Source organism: Pyxicephalus adspersus, chromosome 12, assembly GCF_032062135.1.
Source record: "Pyxicephalus adspersus chromosome 12, UCB_Pads_2.0, whole genome shotgun sequence".
Classification (NCBI taxonomy): Eukaryota; Metazoa; Chordata; class Amphibia; order Anura; family Pyxicephalidae; genus Pyxicephalus; species Pyxicephalus adspersus.
The window spans coordinates 48,699,675-48,725,858 of NC_092869.1; the positions used below are offsets into that span (position 1 = coordinate 48,699,675).

Sequence of the window (26,184 nt, forward strand, 5' to 3'; positions counted from 1 at the left end):
GCCCATTATGAGGAATCATCCCTGTTGGAAGTTTCATTTATTTTATACAATGGTGCCACAAAGATAAAGGAGCCAGAAAACACAACACTAAGCAGGAACACCTGACACTTCCATGCGGACATGTATTTAATGTACAACGCTGCGTTATTTGTTGGTGCTATATAAAACCTGTTTAATAATTACAGTGACATGACATCTCTTCAATGGGGTCACAGATTTTTTAGTATAGTGTGTATAAATGTTTTTACATGAGATTCACACATTTTCCTATTTGAACCCAAGCTGACATATCTGTAAATGGGTGAATTCCATTCCTGGGTGAATCCTGTGTAATGGAGCCGTATTTTATCTCTTGCCTGAGCTCGGTGGCACATTTCAGCCGTTGTTTTATGTCGGCTCAGACTTTGGCTCGGTTTGGTCCGTGTGGTGATATCACAGGGTGAGGCCTTGTGATTCCAATCAACATTACAAAACCCAATGACTAGAAATAAATAGGAGACATCCTCCGGCTGTCCCGTGAGAGCCATTTCAAATAAAATGCTGCCTTCAATTAAATGTATTAAATGGACATATTGAATCATATTTAGTATTTGTATAACTATTTGAGGACAGGGCAGTGAACGTGAGACTTTGTCAGGTTTATTTCTGCTGATTATTGCCAATGGGCTGAAATGTATTAGAAGAACCAAAAATTAGATTTTCTGATCCAGACATGAAAAATGTAAACAAAGCTCATTCGTTTCCATAGCAACACAACTATATAAAGAATGTCGGGACCAGTAAGGGTTAAACATCAAGCTCCGCCCACCACGACCGAGACTCTCCCCCCATGTCAACCCGGAAATCATGTGATAACTTCAGGATTGCCGTCCAATGACAGCGAGTCTTAGAACGCAGACGGTGAAACGCAGACGTCTGCATGCTTCTAGTGATCGCTGATTGGCTGTTGGCAATGACGGCGAAGGGGGAGGAGATTCCCGCCAGCTGCTGCCAGGTTTCCCGCGAAAGTTGAAAGCGAGGTGAGCAGAGCTGGGTGAGAGGTATGAGGGGCCACTGATGGCCCCGGGGCCCCGTGTTTTAGGGGGGTTGTCGGTGTCTGTGCGTGGCCGGTAGTTATTAGTAATTTCCATACACTTTGCTCCTGCTGTATTTGTGTTTATAAAGAGCACCTGTCATGTGTTTTGCTTTGTTCCTCATACAGTGGCCTGCAGAGCATGGAGAGAACTTACTGGTTACATGTTGTCACCATGACAGGAAGTTCTCCACTGGGGACACAGAATCATGGGGGAGGGGGTGCTGCTGGGGATTCCACTTCCTTCACTGGTGACAACAAGACAGGAAATGAGGGGAATTTGGAAACAAAATATGGTCCCGGCTTTTAGGAGACCAGTGAAAGTTGGGCCTCTGGAATCCTGGGAGAACGTGGGTCCCGGCCTATCACAGGGGGATTTCCGGGGCCCATAAGGCAGCAGAGAGCCATGGAGATGTCGCCTGGACCCAACATGGGGTTGTTTTGTCTGATTAGTAATCTGTGAATCTGACAGCAGATGATCTAGGTGCAATGTTTTTAGATGCCACTGATTCACCGCTCGTGAAAATCACATTCCCCTCTTTATAAATCAGCCCTTGGGTCTCTGTGCTTCTCTATACAATGCAGGCAGATCATGGTTGTTGGAAAGGGCTGGCAGGGTACTGTTCATAGCTTTCTTATAAAATCTTCTGATTGGATGCTGCAAAACCTGCATGCCAATCACCCTGAGCGAGCCAATCACACTCCGCCTTACACAGAGCGGCTGCAGGACGGCTGGCTGGCAGCTGCTGTGCACCTGTAAAGAGGAAATAAAGCCGCGTGACTCGCCTATCCCCGCCATCTTTCTTCCCACACACAAAATTCACCCAGTTTCATTGGCTGTGCTGGAAAGATTCAAGTGAATGGCAGCTCATTCATTCCCACGATGCCGGGATTCCCTCACACCAAAAATGATGCCGCACATGTGGGGTTCTAGTGATTCACTGGGGCCGCATAAGATTCACTCATCACTGTTTGCATCTCTGCCCCCTAAAACCCCCAAACATTCTGTAATAATGACATGTGACCATTGGGGGGACATTAGATTGTGAGCTCCTCTGAGGCACAGCTAGTCACATGACTATGGACGTTGTACAACGCCACAGAAGATGTCAGCGCTATATAATAATCTGACCAGCAAGCAATGTGCGTGAGGAGGACGTGGGAAGAAAATGACAAATCATTTGGGAAGCTGAACAGCAAATCTTGTTTTAGTTGTAGGTTTTGTTTTTCAGTCTGAGAGAGCAGAGAGATAACCCGTTCTATTCGTCATTGCAGATCATGCCCGCAGAAAAGAAAGCAATGCGTTATGGGCACCCTGAGGGCCACACAGATGTCTGCTTCACTGATACTGGAAGGTAAGCTGCTGATCTGCTCTGCCTCTCAGTGTCATCACCTGCAGCATAACTCTACATGAAGAGGGGCAACATTAGCGAATAGGACCCCCCTTGTATGTTAATAATCCCTACCATACACTGATCAGAGTCACCTGATACCAGACTTATATTTCTCTTTCGGTCCCCCCCCCCCCATTATCCCAATAATATGTATTGGTATCACTCAGTCCCTGTGCTATTCTAGGCTAGGCAGGGTGCTGTACACAGCTTCCTGAACACAGCACCCCACCTCAGCATTCTTATCATAAGATCGCTGCCATGAGGCAAAAGGTAAGCTTGTGGAAGAGTTCTGCAGATACAAACTGCCTGGAGGAGTGAATGTATTCTGGGGGAGTGAATGTCATTCTGGGGGAGTGAATGTATTCTGGGGGAGTGTACTGCCCTGTGTTAGGTGATGCTGAGCCAGGGGCAGTCAGGCTGGAAAATAGAAGGTTTATAATGTTGGACATCCGCCAACCAAGTAATGAACCCGGCTTTATACAACCTGCTGCAGTTTCTAATGCAACATTTATAACATGGGGAAACCTTAAAATAACTTCCAGGTCCTCAGGTCTCCTCCTATAATTATTATATCCACAGATCACAGTACATTAGTGTGGTGGTCAGTGGGAAGAATGTCACCCTTACAGATAGCCAAAAACATCATTGGGGTCACTTACACTGACCTGAGGGGTGCAAACTGCTCATTGCCCCAGGAACCCCTAGCGCCCCCTGGAGGCACCCTGGTTGGGAATTGCTGATCTGATGAATGCAGATTGCTAGAAGCACATAGTAAAGCAGGGAAAGTGTTTTCAGTACAGTTGTAGTGGAGTGTAAATACTTTCACACATATTTGTAGTCAGCCTGGGAATGAGATGAGTGCTCGGGATACAGAAGTGACTTCCCAATACTAAGCAGTTATTGTGCTGAGTTACCTGAGGGACGGACACTTACTGATATTCTATATATGATATATATTGGATGGTATTGTGGATATTAATCACATGCTTTCCCTATAGCTGTATAGTGACTGGCGGCAGCGATGGCGACATTCGTATCTGGGAGGATTTGGACGACGACGATCCCAAGTCATTCAATGTTGGGGAAAAGGCTTTCTCCTTTGCATTAAAAGTAAGCAAATGTCATGAACTCTTATTGGATATTTCTCTGCTGGTTATTAGATTTTTAGGAGGAGTCGGAAGTCACAGCTGCAGATGTCTCTTGTGGATGCTGAAAGGACCCCACCACTGGGCAGCCAATAGGAAGTGACCACATCCATTCATAGGGCACCTAAAGAAGGACCCTGCCTCCTTTAACCTTCTGGGCGGTTCATTTCTGTCTGGATTCATATGTCTAAAAGCGGTACATTGTCATTCATGAAAATTTATTTTACATTGTAGGCCTGTAATTCTTAGGCATAACTCACCAAAATATGTCCAATATTTATTAATAAACTTTAAATAAAAAAACACAAACATCTGTTAAAACAAGTGTGCATAAATAAATAAATACTGAAACCTGTAATATAACTGTACAGTAGAATATATATATGTAATTACTTTGTATTGAATCCAATACAAAATAATTTAAAATTCCCGACGCTCCCTCGCACCCACCGGGAACTGCTGGGGAACAGATTGGCGAGAGGCTGGGATCACACGGGCAGGACACTGGAGGACACCGGTGGGACCAGGTAATTTTTTTTTATTTTAATAGCTACCCCGAGTGTGGCTCGGGGTTACCGCTATCAGCTGTTGTTTTTTTACCCCGAGCCACGCGCGGGGTTACCGCTCAGGTAAACAGAATCATCACATGAATGTAACACAAAGTTATGTTTTTTCCAGCAAATCATTGGGGTTGCATAGGGGAAGCCCAGAGATGAGCAATCCAGTGCTGAGACCAATGCAGGACACACACTTCCATTTCCATCTGTATATATTTCCTTTTCTGTTCTGTAGCCTGCTGGATCCCGAGAATTTCCTGCTACCTCCGTATAAGTGGTGCAGGGCTGGTAACGTAGCGTTCCTCTCTCCATGGGCAGCTGGTTGAGGTGACATTACATTAACCTCTGCCCTAAGCAAAGCACAAGTTTAATGCAGGGAAAACCTTTATTTTAGGTGAAGCGTTTATACCTCATGAAGTGTTTAGGAGAATTTAGGGGTGAATGGTCCCTAGAACATGGGCTGCTCTTGTGAAATCTCCCCAAGACTACAATTTATTTCTGGCTGTGATTCTGATCAATGCATTCAATATTTCCTTAGTCATTCATTGTGCTCAATATGTTACCCTGAATTTCCAGCATTCATATTGTTTTGTATTTGTATATTTGTCTAATTCCTAATATGTTTATCTCAATCCTATTGCAGAACGGGAAGGTGGTCACTGCTTCCTCCAACAATGCAATTCAGCTTCACACATTTCCAAGTGGAGACCCTGATGGAATTCTGACGCGTTTTACCACCAATGCTAATCACGTTGTTTTCAACCTTGATGGAACCAGAATCGCAGCAGGCTCTGGGTGAGGGTTTTATTTTTCATTTTTTACTATGGATGAGTTGCTTTTATAATTTGAATCTTATGTGAGAACAGCAGATTGCTAAAATCTTTCTTGGAATCGGCAGAAGAAGTAAAGAAGGTAGCGGCTCTTTAACCACCTGAGCGTTACACTGATGTCTGGATTTCTGTACCAAAAGCGTTACAGGTTTTCATGAAATTATTTTTAAATTGTAGACCTGTAACTTACAGAAATATTTCCCAACAAGGGTCTAGTACATATCATGAATATAAAAAAAGATTGAAACACAACAACACAATCATGTAAAAAAAAAAAAAAAAATTACTTTTAATAAAATTAAAAAAAAACACAAAAATCAGCTTAAACAAGAATACATAAATAAATGAAAAATACTGAAAATGCGATAATTCGGTATACTGTATAGTAATATATTTTTCTAAAACACCTCCCTGTCCAACCGTCCAACGTCACATACCTATAGACAAAACCACATAAATATATTTTGTATTAGTGTGTATTGGATTGGATACAGGACTTTGTATTGAATCCAATACAAAATATTTGAATTTCCTGCTACGACCCCCATTGACGGGCGCATGCACAGACATCATCAGGAATCGCCGAGGAACGCGTACGCGAACGCCGGGTATTCTAATTCTTTCCAAACTTCCATGCAAAAAGTGTTACATTTTTTGCATTGAAAAAATTAAAAAAAAAACTAGTGTATAATGTAATGTATATGTTGCAATATAACGCTTGTTTAACCACCTGAGAAAAGTTCGGGTTTAACACTTTTTGCAAGTGTTTTTACCCCGAAGCAAGGTGGTCGGCGGGTTAAACGGCCAGGTGGTTAAGGCAACCTTTTTGCTGTATAAACTAATAAAATCCTTTATTTAACATAATAGGCCCCAATTTTATTAAGGTAAATAAAGGGTTTTATTAGTTTTTACAGCAAAAAGGTTGGCTTAAAGAGCCACTACTTTCTTTACTTCTTCTGCCAATCTATATGTATTGGGCTCTGCAATTACTTTAGTAATTTATAACCTATCACTAATGGACTGGCCACATTCTATTTCTTGGAATCGGTTACTTCTGTATACTACTACATAAAAGCAAAAACACCAATAATACAATCAGATGTTTATCCTGCAGGTGCCCAAAAAACGTAATGGGCCTGTTCAGGACAAACGTAGTACATCTTGTCACTGCTGGCGATTCTTGCTTGCACATGTTGTACTATTAATCTGACAAAATAACATTGTTACTATTGTATTCATTCCAGTTCATTCATCTGCAGATATATGACTTGCTATCACATAACATGCAAGCTAAAGCAACCTGACAAGTACAAAATATACCTTCATTACCTTTTGTTTGCCCCAATCAGCCCGAACTCTTTCTCCTTTATTATTTTTTTCTGATTCCTGTTTATTTTATGTTTTTTATTTTAAACTACTAAACCGGACTAAACCCATCCATGCTGATCTGTCCCCATTCTGATCATTCTGTCCCTGCACCTGTAAGGGAAGCTGGGATTGTGGAGTATGCCTGGCAACAAATGCTGAGCTGCAGAAATGTGACAGCTATCAATCAGGCAGGTGAATTACAAAGGACCCAGTCTGACCCATCCTGCAGTAAACAGAGTGCCAGTATTTAAAGTGTGACTTTAGTTTTTATATATATTATAATGAAATGCATCCTGTCTAATTACTGTAACAACAAACACTCCTAATTCTCTATTGCATTCTTATGGGGGGAGGGGTCACTTTTGTAAGCGCCTATAAACCCAGCATGGAACATTTGTGCGCTTGGAAATGGCTCCGTTGGAAATAGTTCAGTTCACAGGGAATTGGGGGATAAACACAGACAAGTCATATGCACACTTTTCCAGGCATTTTAAAAAGAATCTGTACACTGGGCCTAAAAGCATAGAATGAAGAAAAGCGCTGCAATCTTAATTGTATTTTTATTTTAGGGATTGCACAAATAAGCTTTTCCTCATCTCCTGTTGTTGGCATTCAGAAGGAAGCTCTCTGTAGTGTGGGCAGATTTGTTCCTTGGAGGTGCAAAGCAAATTGTTGCCAATTCCTAAAGAGCACGGTTCACATCCTTGTAGGTCATGAGTATGTGGCCTAGCTTCTTTGCCCTATTACCACAAGCTCCTAGTAATTTCTTCCCTTCAGTGGGCTTGATTTATGTTTCCCAAGGCTGGAGAGGATACACGTTCATCAGTAAACCTGGGTGATCCAGCAAACCTTGAACGGACCTGGTCCAGGATTGAAAATATTTGCTATAAAAAATAGCATATGATTTCTGGATCACCCAGGTTCACTGATGAAAGTGTATCCTCTCCAGCCTTAGGGAGCTTTAATAAATCAGGCCCGGTGTGTGTATCATTGTGTATTTTTCTTGCAGTGATTTCTTGGTGAAGGTGGTGCAGGTGGAGGACAGCAGCGTTCAGAAAACATTACGTGGACATGAGGCGCCTGTATTGAGTGTTTCTTTTGACCCTAAGGATGAATATTTGGTGAGAACTGTTTGATTATATATATATATATATATATGTATATGTATTAGGAACATCTTATAATATACATAAAATCCTTGTAAAACATGGTGTCACCTTCTTCAGGTTTTTTGCAGGAAACAAAGAAAAACATTAGTTTGGTAAAAATATATAAATGTATACCAGCTGATCAAAACTAAGGCTACGTACGCAAGTCAGATGATTCTCGTCCAACAATCGCCTCAGGGATGATATCACACGAGAATCTGACAAGTGTAAAGCGGCCGCCTGATGTCCTTCATGGATCTGTTCTGGTGAATCCATAGACAAGGAACATTCGTAATACAGGTAAAAGGGGAGAGAGCACAGCGGGGTGCCGCTCCCTCGTCTCCCCTCCATAGAGCAGAACAGCACTGTATGTGCAACACTCATTTATTAATTTTTCAGTCTTTTGTCATTGGAAAGGTTTAGGAAAGATCTTTTCCAATGACATAAATGTAACGTGTGTACGTAGCCTAAGTTTTGATTGTTAACCAGGTAGCTTTGATGATGGGGGGAGGGAGGGCAGCTATTGGTTATTGATGGCAGCCAAAGGTATGGAGTGTTGTCACATTGATATAAGAGCCCGGGGTGTCTGTAGGCACAATACTTACTTTTAGGCAGTTGATATTAGTCTAGTTTATCTTTATATTGACTGTATAGATATTGGTGATCTGTTCATATTTTAGATTGTGTCTGCACCTTTTATCATCCATTTCATTATCTTTCCATGTTGTTGCATTCAGATCTATTAGGAGTTGAGAACCAAAATTCCAGGTTGTGTTTTGTTGTATATTCTTGTTTATATTCATCCATTCTCTCTCTTTTATGTATTTTTTTTCTTAAGGCCTCCGCTAGCTGTGATGGATCAGTGAGGATCTGGAAAATTGAGGATCAGGTTAGTTAATACCCAGAACAACGTCTGTACATAATGTCATCTTGTGTCGGCATTTCCTTTTTGATAAGTCTTTACTTGTGTTTCTGTAATTAGACTTGTGAAGCCAACCTTTCTTTGCTCCTGAAATGCAATGATGTGATGAATGCCAAGTCCATTTGCAGATTAGCATGGCAGCCCCGGAGCGGAAAGGTGAGCCTGCCCTTTACCTGTCTTACAGCCTAGGCAGCATAGTGGATTAAGGTGACTTAGTCAGATTTGCTGATGTAATAAAGCTTGCAGGAGTACTAAAATGTCGGAATCCTCTCATTCCTTCATCGGTGCCTGGTTTATATTCCTTTTATCCAAAAAGCCTCAACTAAGCCACTTCTGTGTCCTGCAATGGGCCAATACACAGTCCAATGCCACAATGTCTGATGTCTGTGACTTGTAGAGGTTCTTGCATTGGACAATAAAGGCAGCTGGAAGAAACTGGGAAAGACCTTTATCTACAAGCCATTCAGAAGTCTAGGCCCTGTGTTAGAGCCCCTTTTGCCAAATTATTACTTTTAACGATAAAATTCCCAAAAAAGTTAATGTGGATATGTTGTATTTTATGCATGTAGTTTACCTTTGAATTCCAAAAGCCATTAAATTGCTGCTTTTTGGATATAATGCTAGCAGTCTCGGCAGACCTAGGGACACTCTAGTATTCCTTTTCATTCCTCCATTGGCAGTTACATAAAAGTTTGAAATGAGGGACTAAGTAGCTGTGCCAGCACTGACATAAGACAATCCCTGGAAAGGAGAGGGCTAGGATGTGCATGGATGGAAGGGGCTTTGCTAGGAAATCGACTATTGCTAGAGATGTCAAACTTAATGACAAGCACAGTGCAAGTGAATAAAAAAAACTGGAAAAGAAAAAACACTTCACGTTTCTGTTTTTTTCTTTTACTAGCATTTCTGGGGTGTACATCCACAGGTGCACTTTGATATGTAGTATTCTAACTGAATGTTTTTGTTTTGACAGTTACTTGCAATCCCAGTGGATAAAGCCATTGACTTTTATGACAGGGGCACTTGGAAGAGCAGTTTTACTTTGTCTGATAATTTTCTAACTCAGGTACGTTTGCTGTGTTTGATATTGTTGGCCCCAACACATGAATTAAAGAGCCATTTTGTCATTTCTCCATGACAGATTTCCAGAGTGGTTTTATTAGTTGAGCTCCGTCTCCAGTCTTGCTCTGGAACAAATTTCCATTTCCAGGGAGCTTCACAAACAAACCACCTCTACATTGGTTACGTTGACTATTTTGTAATGGGAAAACACTGATTCTCTTTAAAGCCCGCAGTAGGTTTCCCTGTAGCCATGCCTAAAGAAGACAAAAACAAGCTTACCAGGTTCCGGTTTCCCTCCTTTTCACAGTTCAGCTTTTGGCTACACCTGTCATGTTTGCTCTATGGCTGTGCTGAAGTTATGACCTCACCTTCTATATTTTGCAGCCTCTGAATGTGGTCACCTGGTCCCCCTGTGGACAATACATTGTAGCAGGAAGTATTGACGGTTGTATTGTGGCCTGGAATGTGGGTACCAAAGCTTGCTTGGAACGGTAAGATCCCCATTGTACATCACTCAAATATCTATCACCAATCTTTTTTTTTTATCTTTTTCTGAAATTTACACTGACATAGGCAAACCAAAACACAACTACATACTGCAATTTTCTCCTTATTTATCTTTCTTAGGGTTAAGCATGAGAAGGGCTTCACTATCTGTGCTTTGGCCTGGCACCCCAAATTGCCTCAGGTTGCCTACACCGATAATGAGGGCAATCTGGGACTGCTGGAGAATGTCTGTCAAGATGCTGCAAAGTCCACCAGTGACAAGGTACAGCAAGTTTTCATAAAACACAGAGCAGCAATCATTTATTATCCTTTTCTGTTTTGTTTAACAGTATCCAGTAATTTTTCCATGAGCCTTATGACACATATCTAGAAATGGAGCATGTTCACTACATTTTGTATTGGAAGTGAATCTTCATGCTGTCCTGAAAAAGTGCCTCACCATAATGACCTAATATACCTTGGTTGTAAAGTTATATTCTGTTTCTCCTAAGACCTCTACAGCTGCCACCAAAGATTATGATGCTCTGTTTGACGAGGATGATGATGATGAGGACTTCTTGAACACAGATATGATTGATCACCAGGCGTCTGTCGGTAATGAGGATGATGATGATAACTTTGCACCTATTTCTGGCCGTGTGAAAACCCGCGCCATCCTGGATGACGATGATAATTCTTTAGGTATTGCTATTTTCTGTTCAATACAGCAGGATATAGCCTTAAAAGAGTTAGAAATTAGCAATTTATGTTCCATATGCACAGAATTGTAATAATATGTCAAACATTTTATTATACTTTTATATTTTTCTCATTTACAAGTGGTTTGCACCTCACACCTGCTTTTGGAATTTTAAAACAAAATCTTAGTGTGTGTTCTGCTTTCTTCACGTTTTATAACATGGATCCTATAGATTAACTTTGAACTTGCTTGTTTTAGATGTCCCATCCTTGAAATCTGGTGATGTTGAAAAACCAGATGGGAACATTGATGAGGACGATCAGTCTACCATTGCTGAACCAGTTCCATCTTTCCCTTCAAAGCCTATTTACAGTGGGCCGATACCAACACCACCACAGAAACCTTTTCAGCCAGGCTCCACCCCAACGCATCTTATGCACCGCTTTATGGTGAGTGTTGCCCTCCATAGATACACGGTGGTTGCAAGAGTAGCAAAGTATTCTTTTATAGATCAGATTCTGTTATGAGATATTCCAAAATCTGCACACTCTTCCAGTACATTTCCATGTGTAGGGACATTCCTACCTGTCCCCAGAGACTACCAAACTCCTCTTCTTATCTCCCGTCTGGACTACTGTAACCTCCTCCTCTCTGGTATTCCACTAACCCGACTCTCTCCTCTACAATCTATTATAAACGCAGCAGCCAGACTTATCCATCCTTCCCACCCACTTGCCTGCCCAGTACACAGCCTTCCCACTGCTCCTTTTCTGATGCTTCTCTTTGTAGTTCTCTTCATTGGTTTATATTTCACCTTAGAATCAAATTCATCCCCTGTGCTTTGCCTTCAAATCCCTCAACAGTCCCACTTACCTACCTGATACACAAGTCCCTCCACAATTCTTGTCCCACTTACCTTTCTGAGCTGATGAAAAAATACCCCCCCAGCCGCTCTCTCCGCTCCTCCAATGACCTACTAATGACTTCCTCACTCATAACCTCATCACACGCACGGATACAAGACTTCTCTAGAGCTGCCCCCACTCTCTGGAATGGTCTCCTCGTCCTATTCGGCTTACTCCTACTTTCTGCTCATTTAAGAGCGCTCAAATCCCAACACTTCAACCCTCACTATTTCCCACCATTCCATATCCCCCTCCTATTGTGTGATACTTCCCCCACCTCCTAGATTGTAAGCTCTTCAGGGCAGGGTCCTCTCCTCCTCCTGTGTCACTGTCTGTGTGTGTCAGAGTTCAGTAAAGAAATCTCCTGTATTTAAAGCTGAACCCAGAATTTGGATATAAAAAAAACCGTGATAACTCCATCTCTGTAATCCAATAATACATCATTTGAATTCATGTTTTAATAGACGCAGTGTAAGGACATTCAATGTGATCGGGTATTATTAGCCTCCTGCAGTCCCTGTATGTTAAGTGAATATTGCAGCAAAAGGTGCTCTTATCTTGTACTAGGCATTTCATCCACTGAAGTTCTGCTTCCAGCTGTATATTTACTGTTGTGTTTCTCAGATGTGGAATTCCATTGGAGTGATTCGCTGTTACAATGACGACCAGGACAATGCCATAGATGTGGAATTTCATGACACCTCCATACATCATGCTATCCATCTGACCAACACTTTAAACCATACTATAGCCGATGTGTCCCAGGAAGCTGTGCTGCTGGCCTGTGAGGGTACTGATGAGCTGGCAAGGTGAGTGTTTATAGTGGGACACAAACTAGGCCAGGATTTATCCCCAGGTATAGCCATTTCCCAATCATGCTTACTTTTCCAAACATTGCAATTACCTTGGGCTTTACAGCCCTGTAGTTTTCAACACAGATTTTTTTTTTAGTCTGCGTGGGAAGAAGCTGTAGAAGGGTGGCAGCCCCTGTATTGTGACCCCAACTCTTCAGTAACCACCAGAAACAGCCAGGTGGTGCACCCAGCTAAAAGGGGCCGGGGAGATCACTGCCCTGTATACAGTCCTTTGCTATGAGCCACTAATCTCTTTCATGCTTAATTGAGAGCCTTTTTGCTTCTGTACACAGTAAACTCCAGTGCCTGCACTTTAGTTCCTGGGATACCAGCAAGGATTGGATGGTGGATATGCCCAAAGGTGAAGACATTCAGGCCGTCTGTCTGGGCCTGGGCTGGGTGGCCTGTGCTACCAGTGCCTTACTGCTTCGCATCTTCAGTGTTGGTGGGGTTCAGAGGGAGATCTTCAGTCTTCTGGGGCCTGTGGTTTGCATGGCCGGACATGGTGAACAGCTTCTTATAGTCTACCATAGAGGTTAGTGGAATATCTACTCGGTTATATTTGCTTCCTCCCCAGTAAATACAAATAGCTAGTTTATAAAAAGCTTTTGTTATATTGCCTGTCTGTATATAACATCTGATGGTTGGAGATGGTGACTGTATGACCAGTGTCTGGTGTGTAATGTGCTGATATCCGCTCCATATTATTCTTTGCCATTTATTAGAAGGACCCCCACACTTACTGCTATTTCATTGATTTAGGATTGCTGCAGCTTTCATCGCTTCAGAAAAGGGTTGAGGTTTTCAATAAACTGCAATCCAATCTGAATCGATTATCTTCCAAGTGATTTGCTTTACCTAGATAGTTTGAGCATGTCTTCTGTTCTGTGTAGGTACCGGCTTTGATGGAGAGCAATGCCTCGGTGTGCAGCTTCTGGAGCTTGGTAAGAAAAGACGGCAGGTCCTGCATGGTGACCCTCTGCCCTTGTCAAAGAAAAGTTACCTGTCCTGGCTCGGCTTCAGTGCAGAAGGTAAGAAAAGCATTATCACATGAAAAATAATAGTCTGTGTGTCGTCAAACTAAACCCTAAAACATGTTTCATGGTGAGCACTATATTGGGGAGTTTTCTTAAAGCAAACCTGTCTCTTGTTGTGTAATAAACTAATAATATGGGTGAAAAGCAGGTACCAAAAAAAGTCATAGAGGTGGTGTCTCAGGACTCCGCAGTGTGGTCACTGTGCCTTTTATAAACCTCTGATTTGGAGCTTGTCCCTGCCATCTATATAATCCAGAACCACATCCTCTACTGGTTGCTGTGATTCTGCCTATTGAATAGTGAAATGACAGGTCTCCCCACCATATCCTACATGGGTGCAGCAAAACCTATTACCTACAAATAAACAGACACTTCTACCTGCTTAGTAGTGCTGCACAATTATTGTGCATTACAAACTGCCTCTCTTATTGGAAGTCTACCAGTGTGGTGTCAATGAAATCAATAGATTGTTTGCATAGCAAACTGCACTTGTGTGGTACAGCCTGTTAGTAGAAATGCTGGCCACTCTCCCTGATATACAGAAGGCTTTTAGGTGACTCAGCAATGTGTTTTATAAAATAACTGTCATCAGTATGGAACAGTACTTAGGTAAATTTGCATTTAAGTGCCATTACACAATTATTCAGAATGTGTACTCAATATAAACATTTCTGTTGCTTGGCCTCAACATTTAAGTGCAGTTTATCCAGTGACCACAAGGTGGCAAAGTAACATTGAGCTACATTGATTTCATTGGCTTACAGTTATGTTTTGGATAATTACCTTATGTACTTATTTAACAGCTTGCAATAAATCTGTTAGTGGATATAGGTTTCTGTGAAAACATTTAACCGCTATTGCACAACATTGGCAGGAGAACATGGGGACAAAATGAGCTTGTGTCCCAGTAATATAAAAATGGACGGAAATCAGTACAGTTCACATCCTGCGAAGTATTATCTGCGTCTTACCTGTACTGCTGTCTGATTGTACAGTTGGGGTTATCCCGTAGAGGTTTTGTGGGACAATTTATTATGGAGAGCAGGTAGCGACGTGTTCTCTGTTATGCTCCTCTGTATTGCTTAATGCCCCGGCCTTTGCAGGCCATTTGTAAAATTCAGGCCTGGCTATAAAGCATGCAATCACTGGAGTGGTTCTTTAGGCTCTGTCCTCCCTGTAGGAGAGTCCTTGCATTTAACTCCTGGCAAAAAAATGTTTTTGTTGCATTTTCCTTTATCTGAATATTTCATTATGTTCTCAATTTAGGTAGCCCATGTTATGTGGATTCAGAAGGTGTGGTAAGACTGCTGAACAGAGGCTTAGGGGACACCTGGACACCTGTGTGTAACACCCGGGAACACTGCAAAGGAAAATCTGATCACTACTGGGTGGTTGGCTTACATGAGAATCCACAGCAGCTCAGGTCAGTGTCACCGACTATGTGAGAGCTTAGCATTGTTAGAAGTTTGCATTTCATCCTTTCTTAGCAGCAGAGTATTGTTATTGTAGCAGCTGAGCACCCATATACTAAACTTCTGAACAGCAACGTTTTATAGAGGATCCCTAAGACCTAAAAATTTTTTCAAAACCTTATAAGGTCCACATAAATATATAGAATTTGTAATGCGAGTACAGGTTTTCTTATTAAATGAACCAGCCGGTAGTAGTTGGTCTCATTCAACTTGATTTGTTCTGTAATGTTAACGATTTTTCACCTCTCATCCATTGGCTTCTTTGGATGACATAATTATCTATCTATCTATCTATATCTCCGTCCATCCATCCATCCATCCATCCATCCATCCATCCATCCATCCCCACATGACTAGTTGTATCCCTCCACACGAGCGCCTCTATTTTAAATAACTTTCAGCCACCTTTTAGACTCAAGCTTCCCCGACATTTTGTAACATCTCTTCTCCAATCTTGCTGCAGGCCGTGCAGATTCTTTCTCAAGCTGTATCAGGTTACAGGGCTTAGTGGCAGACACCTTGCTTTTGATATATTCCCACAAAAAATGTCCCTAAGTCTCTTTAAATGGTACCTGGAACCAAATAGAATGAAGGGAAGTGTGTAGTGACTTTTGGGACACCCTGTATGTCTCTATCCTCCATGTTCTCCCCAGACCCTTTTAGCCAGGCACACCACCCAGTAACCACCCAAAAACAGCCGAGTGGTTAGTGAAAAGTTGGATCACAATACAGGAGAAGCCACCTGCATTGTTTTAAAGTAACACAAGGTTTTTTTCTTTTATTTTTATTATCTTGGAAAGCCTGGACGGTGTTATTTTCTGACAGCGCCACTACTAGAATTCCCGGCATCACTCGCGTCTATAGACCAGCGGCCTCTCTGCCTATGTGTGGCCCCGCATTGGACTGTTTTCTTGACTCAGGGAATTGTAGTAGCGGTGCTATTTCAGTTTCAAGTTTGGCCCCACCACTTTGTCTAAGTTTTTAATTTTGACCCACTGTGGATTTGAGTTTGGCACCCCTGCTCTATTACATAAAACTCACTTACTGAGTCACCACCAGACTGACTTACATACATATATCAGCATTTCCACATACTAATGTTCAAATGATATTCCTGTATTCTGTTATTTAGTTTGTTAAACATTCTGAGGTAGCCTATCAGCGAAACGCGTCAGCACACAAGATGTTACTCCTGACATCCATAAGAGATTTCTATATTTAGTTTATTGGTCTTATATCCCATGGAGTGCAAAATGGGAAATACCATCCTTACTTATTATATGTAATTTGTTATTTTATATACCTTTATATAATATAATTTTGCTGCAAAGAAACCCCAGCTTTTCCTAGTCTATGCTTTAGTCACCCATTACTTGACTTCCCCAATGGATCTGAGATGGCACAATAAGCAGAATTCTCCCAAGATGTTTTTAGGCTGGGTGTGAAGAAGCTGTAGGCGGGTGGTGGCCCCGGTATTGTGACCCAACTCATCGCTGACTACCCAAAGACAGCCGGGTGGTTACTGAAAAGTGCTGGGTGGTGCACCCAGCTAAAGGTGGCCGGGGAGAACACTGGTAACGTATTGGAGAGGATACAGATTTGTGTTCGCTGGTTTGCAGTAGTGACACCTGTCCTTTATCCATAAAGTATTATGGGCTGCGTCAATCTATTGGGTGCAATGCAGCATGTTGGGTTTTATTGCCTCCAAATTAAATTTGTCCACAATGTAAAATAAATGAGAAAAATAGATATATTGTATATTAATTCTGCAGCAAAAGCGTGAACCTTTTTTTTGACCTAAGCTTGTTTAATGCTGGTAGTCTGTTACAACACTACACAACACTCAGCACAACACTCCCATTTATACATATTTTATATAAGCATTTCTTTGCATGCAAGTAGATGTTGTTCGTTTTATTTTGGGATTGCAAGAATGTTTCATGTACTGGTATAGTGCCTGCAATGTACTATGTGTTAATGTAATATTAGTGTAATACCCAGCCTTGTACTGTAGGTGGCACACTTCTCCACCAGTGGGGTTGTCTTGATCAATGTTGGATCTTTTATTCTGAACTTCAGGAGAATATATGAGACTCCAATCAATGCATCCGTGCAATGTTTATTACATCTATAAGTGTATGAGCATAAACGTATATTGAATTGTAACTAGAATGAGCTTCTTGTAGTCCCTGTACAGCTAGGCTGAAGTGTGAAAGGAAGAAGCAGCACAAGAAGCCAATAGTTCTGTTTGACAAATTATTCTATTAGCAAGAGAAAGATAGAATAAGACAAAGCAGAAAGATGATCGCTCTGCGTCCAATCGTTGTCCAATCGCTGTCCAATCACAGGCGGTGATGGGCTTAGAGGAAGTAGGTTTAATGGTTCGGGATATCAGCCAGCTCATAGTAATAAAGTACTATAAGGGAAATTTCTGTGTTAAAGCTGAATATTGCAGCTGTTTATTTTGTTCTTTTATTGGGCTAATTGTTTTTGTATCTTTAGTTAGTTTTCTACTAACATAACAATATTCTTTTTCTATAAAGGTGTATTCCATGCAAAGGTTCCAGATTCCCCCCTACCCTTCCTCGCCCTGCAATGGCTATTCTACCTTTCAAGCTTCCGTATTGTCAGATTACAACAGAAAAGGGTCAGATGGAGGTAAGTGTGACTACTAAAAGCACACAATTTCATGTGTGAATGGGGCCGCTGTGTCACAAGGCTCACCTATAGGCAGTGAGATCATTTTACTTTGGTCATCCTCTCCATGGCCCAATGTCCTTCCTCCTTTATTCTCATTCTCCATTTCTCTCACACCAGGAACAATACTGGAGATCACAAATCTTCACCAATCATTTTCACTATTTGTCAAGGAATGGATATGAATGTGATGAAAATGCCAAAATGGAGATCCAGAAGGAGCAGCAAGAACTGCTCATGAAAATGTTTGCGGTAAGTTTATATCTTCAGCGTTTTTTTTCCTTTCTGTTTACAAAATTGGGTTTAACTCTTTTGTGAGGTCATTGAAGCCTTGTTGCCCAGACCAAATGTTTCGCCATCATTTAACACGATACCCACAGCTCACAGTATATTAGTATGGGGGATGGGGGTCAGTGGGAAGAATTCCTCTTACATTGCTGGCCAGTGGGAAGAATGTCACCCTTACAGATAGCAAAAACATCACTGGGGTCACTTATACTGACCTGAGAGGGGCAAACTGCTCATTGCCCCAGGAATGCTCCAAGAACCCCCAGCAACCTCAGGAGAAACTTTAACCCAACATATTGAGCTAATTTGCGCACCTTAATCATTTTCATTGTCTATTCTAAGGCTTTACCTTGGTTTGCATTTTTGTTATACCGCTCATATTTGCTTTGAGTTTGATTTAACTTGACAAATTCTTAAACATTTTTTTTATCTTATTTTTTTATTATATATAATGGTGTATAAATCGTAATCCCTTTCACCCTGCAAACATACAGCACTGTGGTGCCATCTACATGCAGGAGACAATTGTAAACAAACACCAGCCATCATGGCATCCGCATGATTTAGAATTAAGTCGATCGCTGAAACCTGTAACTGTCAGTGATATTGTAGTCCTAGAAGTAGGAGCATGCATGGGTGGGGGTGGAGGGGTCACCACAAGCATGAGTAGTAAAACAAAATAGTGCGGTGCTTGGGGCAAAGCAGCCAATTACCAGGCCTGAAAGACTCTCATGGGGGAACAGAAGATCATTTAACCCTTTGTAAACTTTGATATTGAGCTTCCACAGGGATTAGGGCCCTGGCAGGTGAAAGGAGTTGTTGGAGGGTGCAGGGAAGATATCAGTGGGTGAGTTCATGGCCTATCAAGAGAACCTGTTTATTTGCTCTAATTAGTTATGTAATTGGCATCTGTGCCCATGCCAGTAGTCAGCGGCTATCTTTTGTTCTTTTTGGCACACATGTCGACTTAAACATCTTGTGTTCTTCTTTCCTGCAGTTGTCCTGCAAACTGGAGCGTGAATTCCGCTGCATGGAACTGGCGGAGTTCATGACTCAGAATGTGATGAACCTGGCCATTAAATATGCCTCGCGCTCCAAGAGACTAATCCTAGCCCAGCGGCTGAGTGAGCTGGCCCTGGAGAAGGCGGCTGAGCTGCGATCCGAACAGGAGGATGAGGAAGAGGAGGATGAAGATTTCCGCAGCCGGCTGACTGCTGGGTAATTGCTGTGGTTTGTTTTACCTTGTTAGGGCAGTCGATTGACTTTAAGCTGGGGCTGAGTAAACTCGGAGTTTAATCTGGATATATTGAACATACATGTTTATTTTTTAATAATCATTAATTATTCTGGTGAGTTACAGCATTGTGAAGGGTGTACAGGCCTAAGCTCAAGCTGGATAGATAGAGGACATATAAAAAAAAAGTATGCATTATATTTAGACCTTTGTTCAGTATTTGTATAGAGTAAGGTTAACCCCCATTTTAAAGTTCTCTCTTAAGTGGTTGTCATCAGATTAGATTCCCCTTGCCCTCATTCTTTAGGTTTCAGGGTCACCATCAGGGAGGAGGACTGATTCTTCTGTACCAGAACCTGGTCAAAAAAGCTTGATGTTTGCAATGCTGGAACATGAGGAAGGGGAACTCCGCATGTTCTGATTGCAGTCCTGTTCCCCTCACTTTCTGTGTCTTTAATCACAAGGTCCAGCAGAAAACTGTGCTACAAATTGATAGCATTTCTAACCTCTTCACATTCTATTAAAGGGTTTACATACTTTTGAAGAAAACCCTCCTCCATCAATATGCATATTTGAGCATTTATGTTTATAGTTCATTTAGTGGTCATATCATTGTTGTCTAACCACCCATTAGGTTTTCCTTCCATTGAATTTGTGTTTTAAATTTCACAGATATATTTGATACGATTAGGTTGTTACTGTAATTCCACTAAAAAATAACTATTTAATCCTCAAGTAAGATAGACCCGGCTCTTCCATTACATCCAGCAGCCTGGTTTCTGCTTTCAGCTAATTGAGGATTAGTGGTAATCTGCATTTAGTGAAGTCTATTTAAATGATCTCTAATCAAAACAATGGTGTCATTGTTTTCCCTTTCATGTTTCCTCTGTATTGGGGACTTCCTGCACCCGTATAATGTAACAGGCCAGTTGCCCCAACAGTGATTCCATCACAGATAATTTGGTGTTTGAGGTCAATCCTTAATATTTTGTCCAAATGCTTGCCTATAGTATTCCCAATTGGTCCTATAATGCCATTATGGTGAATACAGAGACAGGTACAAGTCTTGTTATTACATGATAGAAACTGGGAGGTGTATGCTCAATTCCAAATAGCTTACATATATTTAACACACACGGTGATAAAGGGATGCCGCCTCTAAACGTTTTTAGTGTAACTGTAAGAAATACAAGAAAAAGGTTATTGAGGTTTTATAAAACAAACTTTTTTTTTTTAATTTTAAGTTGCTTTAAGGTCTTATTCGTCATTTATCTAAAACATGTAAAAACGCATCACCTTAAAGTGACCCAGGCGTGGTCCTACTTTAATCCTCTGATATGCAACATATGGTGCCCCATAGGAAATGTACAGATATTTCTTCTTTTCACGTGGTGCCTTTATAAGTACACAATGTTCTTTTTGTGCTATCATTCCAAAGGAAATCAAGACAGGTGAATGAGAAAACATTGGAACATTTTTATTGATTAAACTTTGTGGGCCATTTCTTACCATGTTTTTCATGTTTTTCAATGTAAAATCTGAATTCTGTGCACATAAACTTTTAAATATAATCCACAGTATACACATAAGACAGGGGTAACAAATGCTGGCCCGCAATGTCCTTTTTTTGGCCCCCAAAGAGCCTCTGCATTGAAAAAGTGCCACTACTATGCCTTTGCGTGGCTCCGCATTGGACTGTTCTATAGACGCAGGAAATTGTAGTAGCGGTGTTATTTCAGTTTCAAGTTTGGCCTGCGACTTTGTCTAAGTCTTTAATTTTGGTCCTTTGTTTTTGAGTTTGACACCCCTGGCATAAGATATAAAGCTATGTTTTGTGAACGGTACCGGTCTGTATTACAAGAAACTATAGAAGTGAGGTTTAGGAGTTCATTCATGCTGCATTACTACACAGGTCTACTACACAAACACATAAATATTTAGGAATGGCTCTTTTGTTAGGAAAATGTTTCTGTAGCCCTGCTTTCTGGTTTTAAATCTCTCTTCAAAGCTGCAAAATGGACAGGATTATAAGAGTATTGTAACCTTGTGCTTCATCCTCTTAGATATAGCCGGACAGCTACAGAGTGGGGCGAGTCACGTGTGAAACAGACAGAAGAAGAGCAAGATGTGGAAATGAATGGCGATGATAGAGAGGAAGAAGCGGAGCAGGAGGAAGCTCCCGAAACCCCCAAACTGGGCAGAGCAGGTCTGTGGCTGCAAATGAATTTGTAATCTGATTTTGGTGCAATAAGAATGATTCCTTGCAGGTCACTTGTACATCTTTTATGGTGGAAACAAACTAAATTGCAAAACTTGCTTCTTTCCTGTAGATCCCAGAAAAGGCTTTTTCACCTCGTATGCTAAAGACATTTGCAGAGTTTGCGTGTGGCAGACATCATGAGAATGATAATTGTTGGGGGGTTTTAATGACTTGTTCACAAAAAAAGAGAAATCGGAAGCAACACTTGCAATTTAGTTTTTACAAAAGCCGATATTGTGACCTTAGGTTGGTTCCTCAGTGGCCAGAAAACTAAAGCTAAATCTTAGGCGTAGTGCAGCAGTGCCCAACTCGAGAGCCACACCGGGCAGTTTGATATTCATGGTGTGACCCTCAGGCCCCAGCAGCGAGAGCATTGTTATGTAAAGGGATACTGGCAGTGGTTTCTAGCATGCTCATGTAACATATGGCCAGTCTTCTAGCCATAGCTAGCTTATCATATATCCAGCCTCTAGCTACACCTGGTGTCTGACAATCCGCTGTAGCACACATCTACAGAATATTATATGTCCCCCCCCCAGCAGTGGGCAATCTATCTAATCTAATAAATTGACAGTTACGGTTAGTCCTGGTCTCAAAATTTCCTTTTTTACCAAAATAATCATTTTATCATTTGCAGCAAATAATCCTTTTAGAAAAAGCATTTCTTCTCCAGAACAACAGACTGCAAAATCCGGTAATTTTTCTTTACCTTTCCTACTTTTTCTCTGCTTAGCCAATCATATGTCTTATCTGCATTAACATTCATCTCTCTGTAGGTACAATCATATCAAGCAATCAAGGAAGAGTAAACCCTTTCAAGGTACTATTTAATGTTTATTTGTCTTTTTAATATTATTGTGTTGTAGTATTGTGCAATGGACGGGTAGAGGGGTGGTTCAAGAAAAGCATTGTAAGGTTTAGGATTACTCCGATGGATGATATAAGTATTACTCCTGAAAATATTTTTATGTTTTGCATAGAACCTCTGTGGTTTTATAACTGTGTATGCCTCTGCTGGCTGCTGATCTTTGCTTCTGTCTGGGTGACAACTACCAAAGGCAACGAGGAAAGTCTAACTAGCAGGGTCACAGCAATAAAAACTATACAAAGGATCTATCCGCTCCCAGCCCTTCTGTTTTTATGTGCTGGAAAGGTACCTAGACTTTTATCCTAGACACTGCTTGGTTGAGCAGCTATATGGAAAACGGGCAATGGTTTGGATCAAGAGATGTGTATGGGGGTTGTAAAAGGCAGTTTTAGGCACAGAAGATTGGGTTGGTGACAAAGAAGTTTCCTAGGATTTTAATACCTTTGTACAATGCCAATCTGCAGCTTCTAATGTTAACAAGATACTTTTTTGTATAATACCAGAAAAGCAAAGTCTCCAAGAGATATAAAACTTGCCCTGTATATAAAAAAGTACAGTCTCAACTTTTAAATTAAATTTAAATTAATTTTAGGACATAATTTTACCGTGTAACAATTTGCTCTTTATACCTTTTAATTCAGATTGAAATGAAAACTTAACAAAGATTTGTCATTGTCTAACGTCTTCTTGCTGTATTTGTAATAATTTTTTTATCTACTTTAGGTATCAGCCAGTCAGAAAAGTCCGGCATTGGCTGGGAACTCGTCTCGCATCCTGGATAATATGAGCAAATTAAGTAAAAAGCCTCCGGCTTCTGCAAACCTGTCCTCAGGCAAACAAGACTCGGTGGTAATAAAGCCTCTTGCTCCCAGGGCTAAATCTAAGCAGGTAATTTACACAGTAGTGTCTCATGTGCCGTACTAATCTCATCTACAGGATCCCCGTTCAGGAAATGAAAAGGCTTTCGGCTGCTCATGTCTCCTACAGAAGATGCGTCATGCCGCCTGTAATGTCTAATATCAATGTGCCGCTCACCTAGACAGAACTTGGCTGTCTTTTATCATTTGTTATAAGTACCACGACTCACGGTGTACATTGTATAATAAAGTGGCTGATGTATGGGACTTTGTAAAGGGCTTTGCTTTGTCCCTTCTCTCTTTGTTTTGGCAACACTCAAATCATTGTTGGCTGGGCTTTGATACCGATCTCTCAGGTCTCCTTATTTTCCTTCAGAGAAAATTACAGATCCTTCCCCTCCAGATAACTCACCTAAGGCAGCCGCTTTTTTGTTCTACCCCCTATGTAGGTATAGCCTGCTATGTTACAGCTTTGTCTTGCAGGTTTATTAGCGGTTGGGATGTTTGTGTTTGGTATGAGCTAGGAATCAGGGACCAAAGGTTGTTATTCATTAGCTGGATGTTTGTCGTTTTGTTTACCTGCCTCCTCTGTTATGCTTTTACTTTTTACCTGGAAAGGTACAAACACTGTGTCTGTTTTCCTTTCTAGGGTCAGCCTACGTTGTTCCAAAGTGTCCAAAGCAAATCCTCAGCAAAGAATTCTCAGGCAAATGAGAAAGCAATCCAGATCACTTCTGGTGCAACTCCAGAGATCAAAGAAGTCAAAAAGTAAGACCATATTCACAATTCCTCTGGAAGCCATAACATGACGCTGCTAGTTGCTTGGGGGTCATGCTGGTATTCTTCATGTATTGAATCCCTAACATAAACCCAAAAATTCTATTTTACTAACTAGCTGGGGCAGCTGTGTCAGATAATGCTGGTGGTATAAACAAATACCCAAATACCTGTTGATTCAGTGAGCTCCTAACTTTTAGGGATCTGACAACACCCCGTACCTCTGCTACAATGACATCTCAAACAATGTTGTCAGCCCTGCTCCAATCTCTAAATTAAAGAACACCTCTCCCACTCTGTGCTATTCTATAAGTGGAGTTCTGAAGTCCAGAAGGGAGTACTTGTCAGAGCTGACAACACTGTCAAGGTAAAGTTGTCAGCAATGGTCAGGAACTTGGGGTGCGCACATACGCTCAATTATTGTCATTGGAAACAATTGTTCATGATCATTTCCAGGGACAACAAACAGAAAAATGAAGGAATGGGCGCTGTACATACAATGTCATTCTGTTCTATGGGGAGGAGGGGACCCTATTGTGGTCATTCATTGTCTGTCCATGGATCCATCCCGATGTCGGGCAACCTCTATAAACGTTAGATTCTCTCCTTAGATGAGCCTGACCGTTCATATTGGGTGAGAATCGTCTGACGGGTGTACATTCCCTTAGGGTTTAAATGTTTTTAAAGACAAACATGGGACATATTTGCATCGCAGAGACTTGATATGTTTCAATTTTGCCCAGACATTTGCTTTAAACATTTAACTTTTTCCACATGTTCTCCATTTGTTCTGTGCATCCACATGTTCTCCTAATTGTAGACATCATCCTATTCATTCCTGTCTGTGTGCAATAATATGATATAGCCAGGCTTTGAACAATTATTTGGAAGAATCAGGACATGAATCCTGTCGTCTGATTGGTTGGAAAGTTCCTCCCAGCGGGACCCACCTCTTGCCCTTTGACTGACTAAGTCAATTTTTTTCCTACCCCGATGCAAACTTCCAGCTTACACAGCAACATTATAGAAGTTATAGCTGTGCTTATGATCTTCATACACAGGCTGATTTATTAAAGAATCACAGAGCGGTGATAATGTTTAAGCTGCACAAGAACTAATTTTGCATTAATGTCATGAGAGATTTTTAATTGGCTGTGATTGCTTACTAGATTACAAAGAGTTTATTTTCACAATTCACCCCTTTATGGTATATAATAAATAATGTGAATTCACAACCTATAATATAAAAGTTCATTAGGCCATGTATTGTACAGTCATTCGTCGTTCGATTGGAACGATAAAAATTGGAAGTGTGTACGCACCTTAAGTGTTGGAATAGAAATCTTGTGTTTTAGGGTTTTGGTATTTGTTCCTTGAGTCTAAAGCCTTGTACAAACTTCCAATGAATGTCGGGTGATTGGTGCTGTGTGTACAACATTCACTCCATTTCCAGTGACATTCTATTCTATGGAGGGGGAGTGAGCAGCACCCCGCTGTGCTTTCCTTCATTGGAGTGCATTCCATTCCAGCTCAGTCATCAATGAGGCAGAGAGAAATAAAATATCAACAAATCACGAATTTAGTCTCACCGTGCAGCATATTCATGGTTCTTTCTTGTTTTCCAGACCCAAAACTGGCTTCCAGCTGTGGTTGGATGAGAACCGGCAGAACATTCTGTCTGAGAATCCTGAGCTTGAGGAGTCGGACATTATTAAGGAAGGGATGAGCCGCTTCCGGGCGCTGACAAATGAAGAGAGGATGGTGAGTGGGGTTTAGTTTGGATGTGAGGAGATTCTGATTGACGGCTAAGGAACCAGGAACACAACAATGCTCTGATAGTATGGAAAGTCTCATGATATCTTCATACCATAGCATTCATTCCATCTGTGCGGGATTTACCAGGTTTAAATGTTACATGGCAGTCACAACTCTCTGTGTCTATGGGCAATCCATTCTTTCCCTCTAACCTGCTATAGTAGCAGCATGGCCGCCGATGGCTGCTGATTTCAGTTAGCCAACATTGTAGGAGTGAAAGTTATTTACACCAAAGGTGGTAACCCAAGAACTTTAGGAAGGAATGGTTTCCCAGCCTGGGAATTACAATGACAAGGTGAGTTTTTAGGGATAGAGAAAAGACGGGCTTTTTCAGGGCACGGAATGTTGTTTTTATAAAATAATGAAGTTTATTTCAATCCAAAATAATATAAAACTAGACAAAGATGACCTCTGCTAGTCTTAGTGCTAACATAGG

The 26,184-nt window shown here is 41.3% G+C and overlaps 1 protein-coding gene across 1 annotated transcript in view; it reads left to right on the forward strand.

Annotated features, from left to right (window-relative positions):
• Positions 1-917: 917 nt before the first annotated feature.
• The window catches only part of WDHD1 (WD repeat and HMG-box DNA binding protein 1), a 27,492-nt gene continuing 2,225 nt past the window's right edge, over positions 918-26,184 (forward strand). The window contains exons 1-25 of the mRNA XM_072428172.1: positions 918-1,019; positions 2,348-2,427; positions 3,465-3,576; positions 4,812-4,963; positions 7,376-7,487; positions 8,353-8,403; positions 8,497-8,592; positions 9,410-9,502; positions 9,883-9,989; positions 10,126-10,267; positions 10,497-10,686; positions 10,943-11,133; positions 12,214-12,398; positions 12,737-12,978; positions 13,337-13,474; positions 14,747-14,903; positions 17,496-17,610; positions 17,770-17,901; positions 18,935-19,155; positions 21,235-21,377; positions 22,069-22,125; positions 22,208-22,251; positions 23,023-23,187; positions 23,806-23,924; positions 25,559-25,694. Of these exons, the coding sequence (XP_072284273.1) occupies positions 2,351-2,427; positions 3,465-3,576; positions 4,812-4,963; positions 7,376-7,487; positions 8,353-8,403; positions 8,497-8,592; positions 9,410-9,502; positions 9,883-9,989; positions 10,126-10,267; positions 10,497-10,686; positions 10,943-11,133; positions 12,214-12,398; positions 12,737-12,978; positions 13,337-13,474; positions 14,747-14,903; positions 17,496-17,610; positions 17,770-17,901; positions 18,935-19,155; positions 21,235-21,377; positions 22,069-22,125; positions 22,208-22,251; positions 23,023-23,187; positions 23,806-23,924; positions 25,559-25,694 (3,177 nt within the window). The 5' untranslated portion in view covers positions 918-1,019; positions 2,348-2,350. The remainder of the gene's footprint in view (positions 1,020-2,347; positions 2,428-3,464; positions 3,577-4,811; positions 4,964-7,375; positions 7,488-8,352; positions 8,404-8,496; positions 8,593-9,409; positions 9,503-9,882; positions 9,990-10,125; positions 10,268-10,496; positions 10,687-10,942; positions 11,134-12,213; positions 12,399-12,736; positions 12,979-13,336; positions 13,475-14,746; positions 14,904-17,495; positions 17,611-17,769; positions 17,902-18,934; positions 19,156-21,234; positions 21,378-22,068; positions 22,126-22,207; positions 22,252-23,022; positions 23,188-23,805; positions 23,925-25,558; positions 25,695-26,184) is intronic.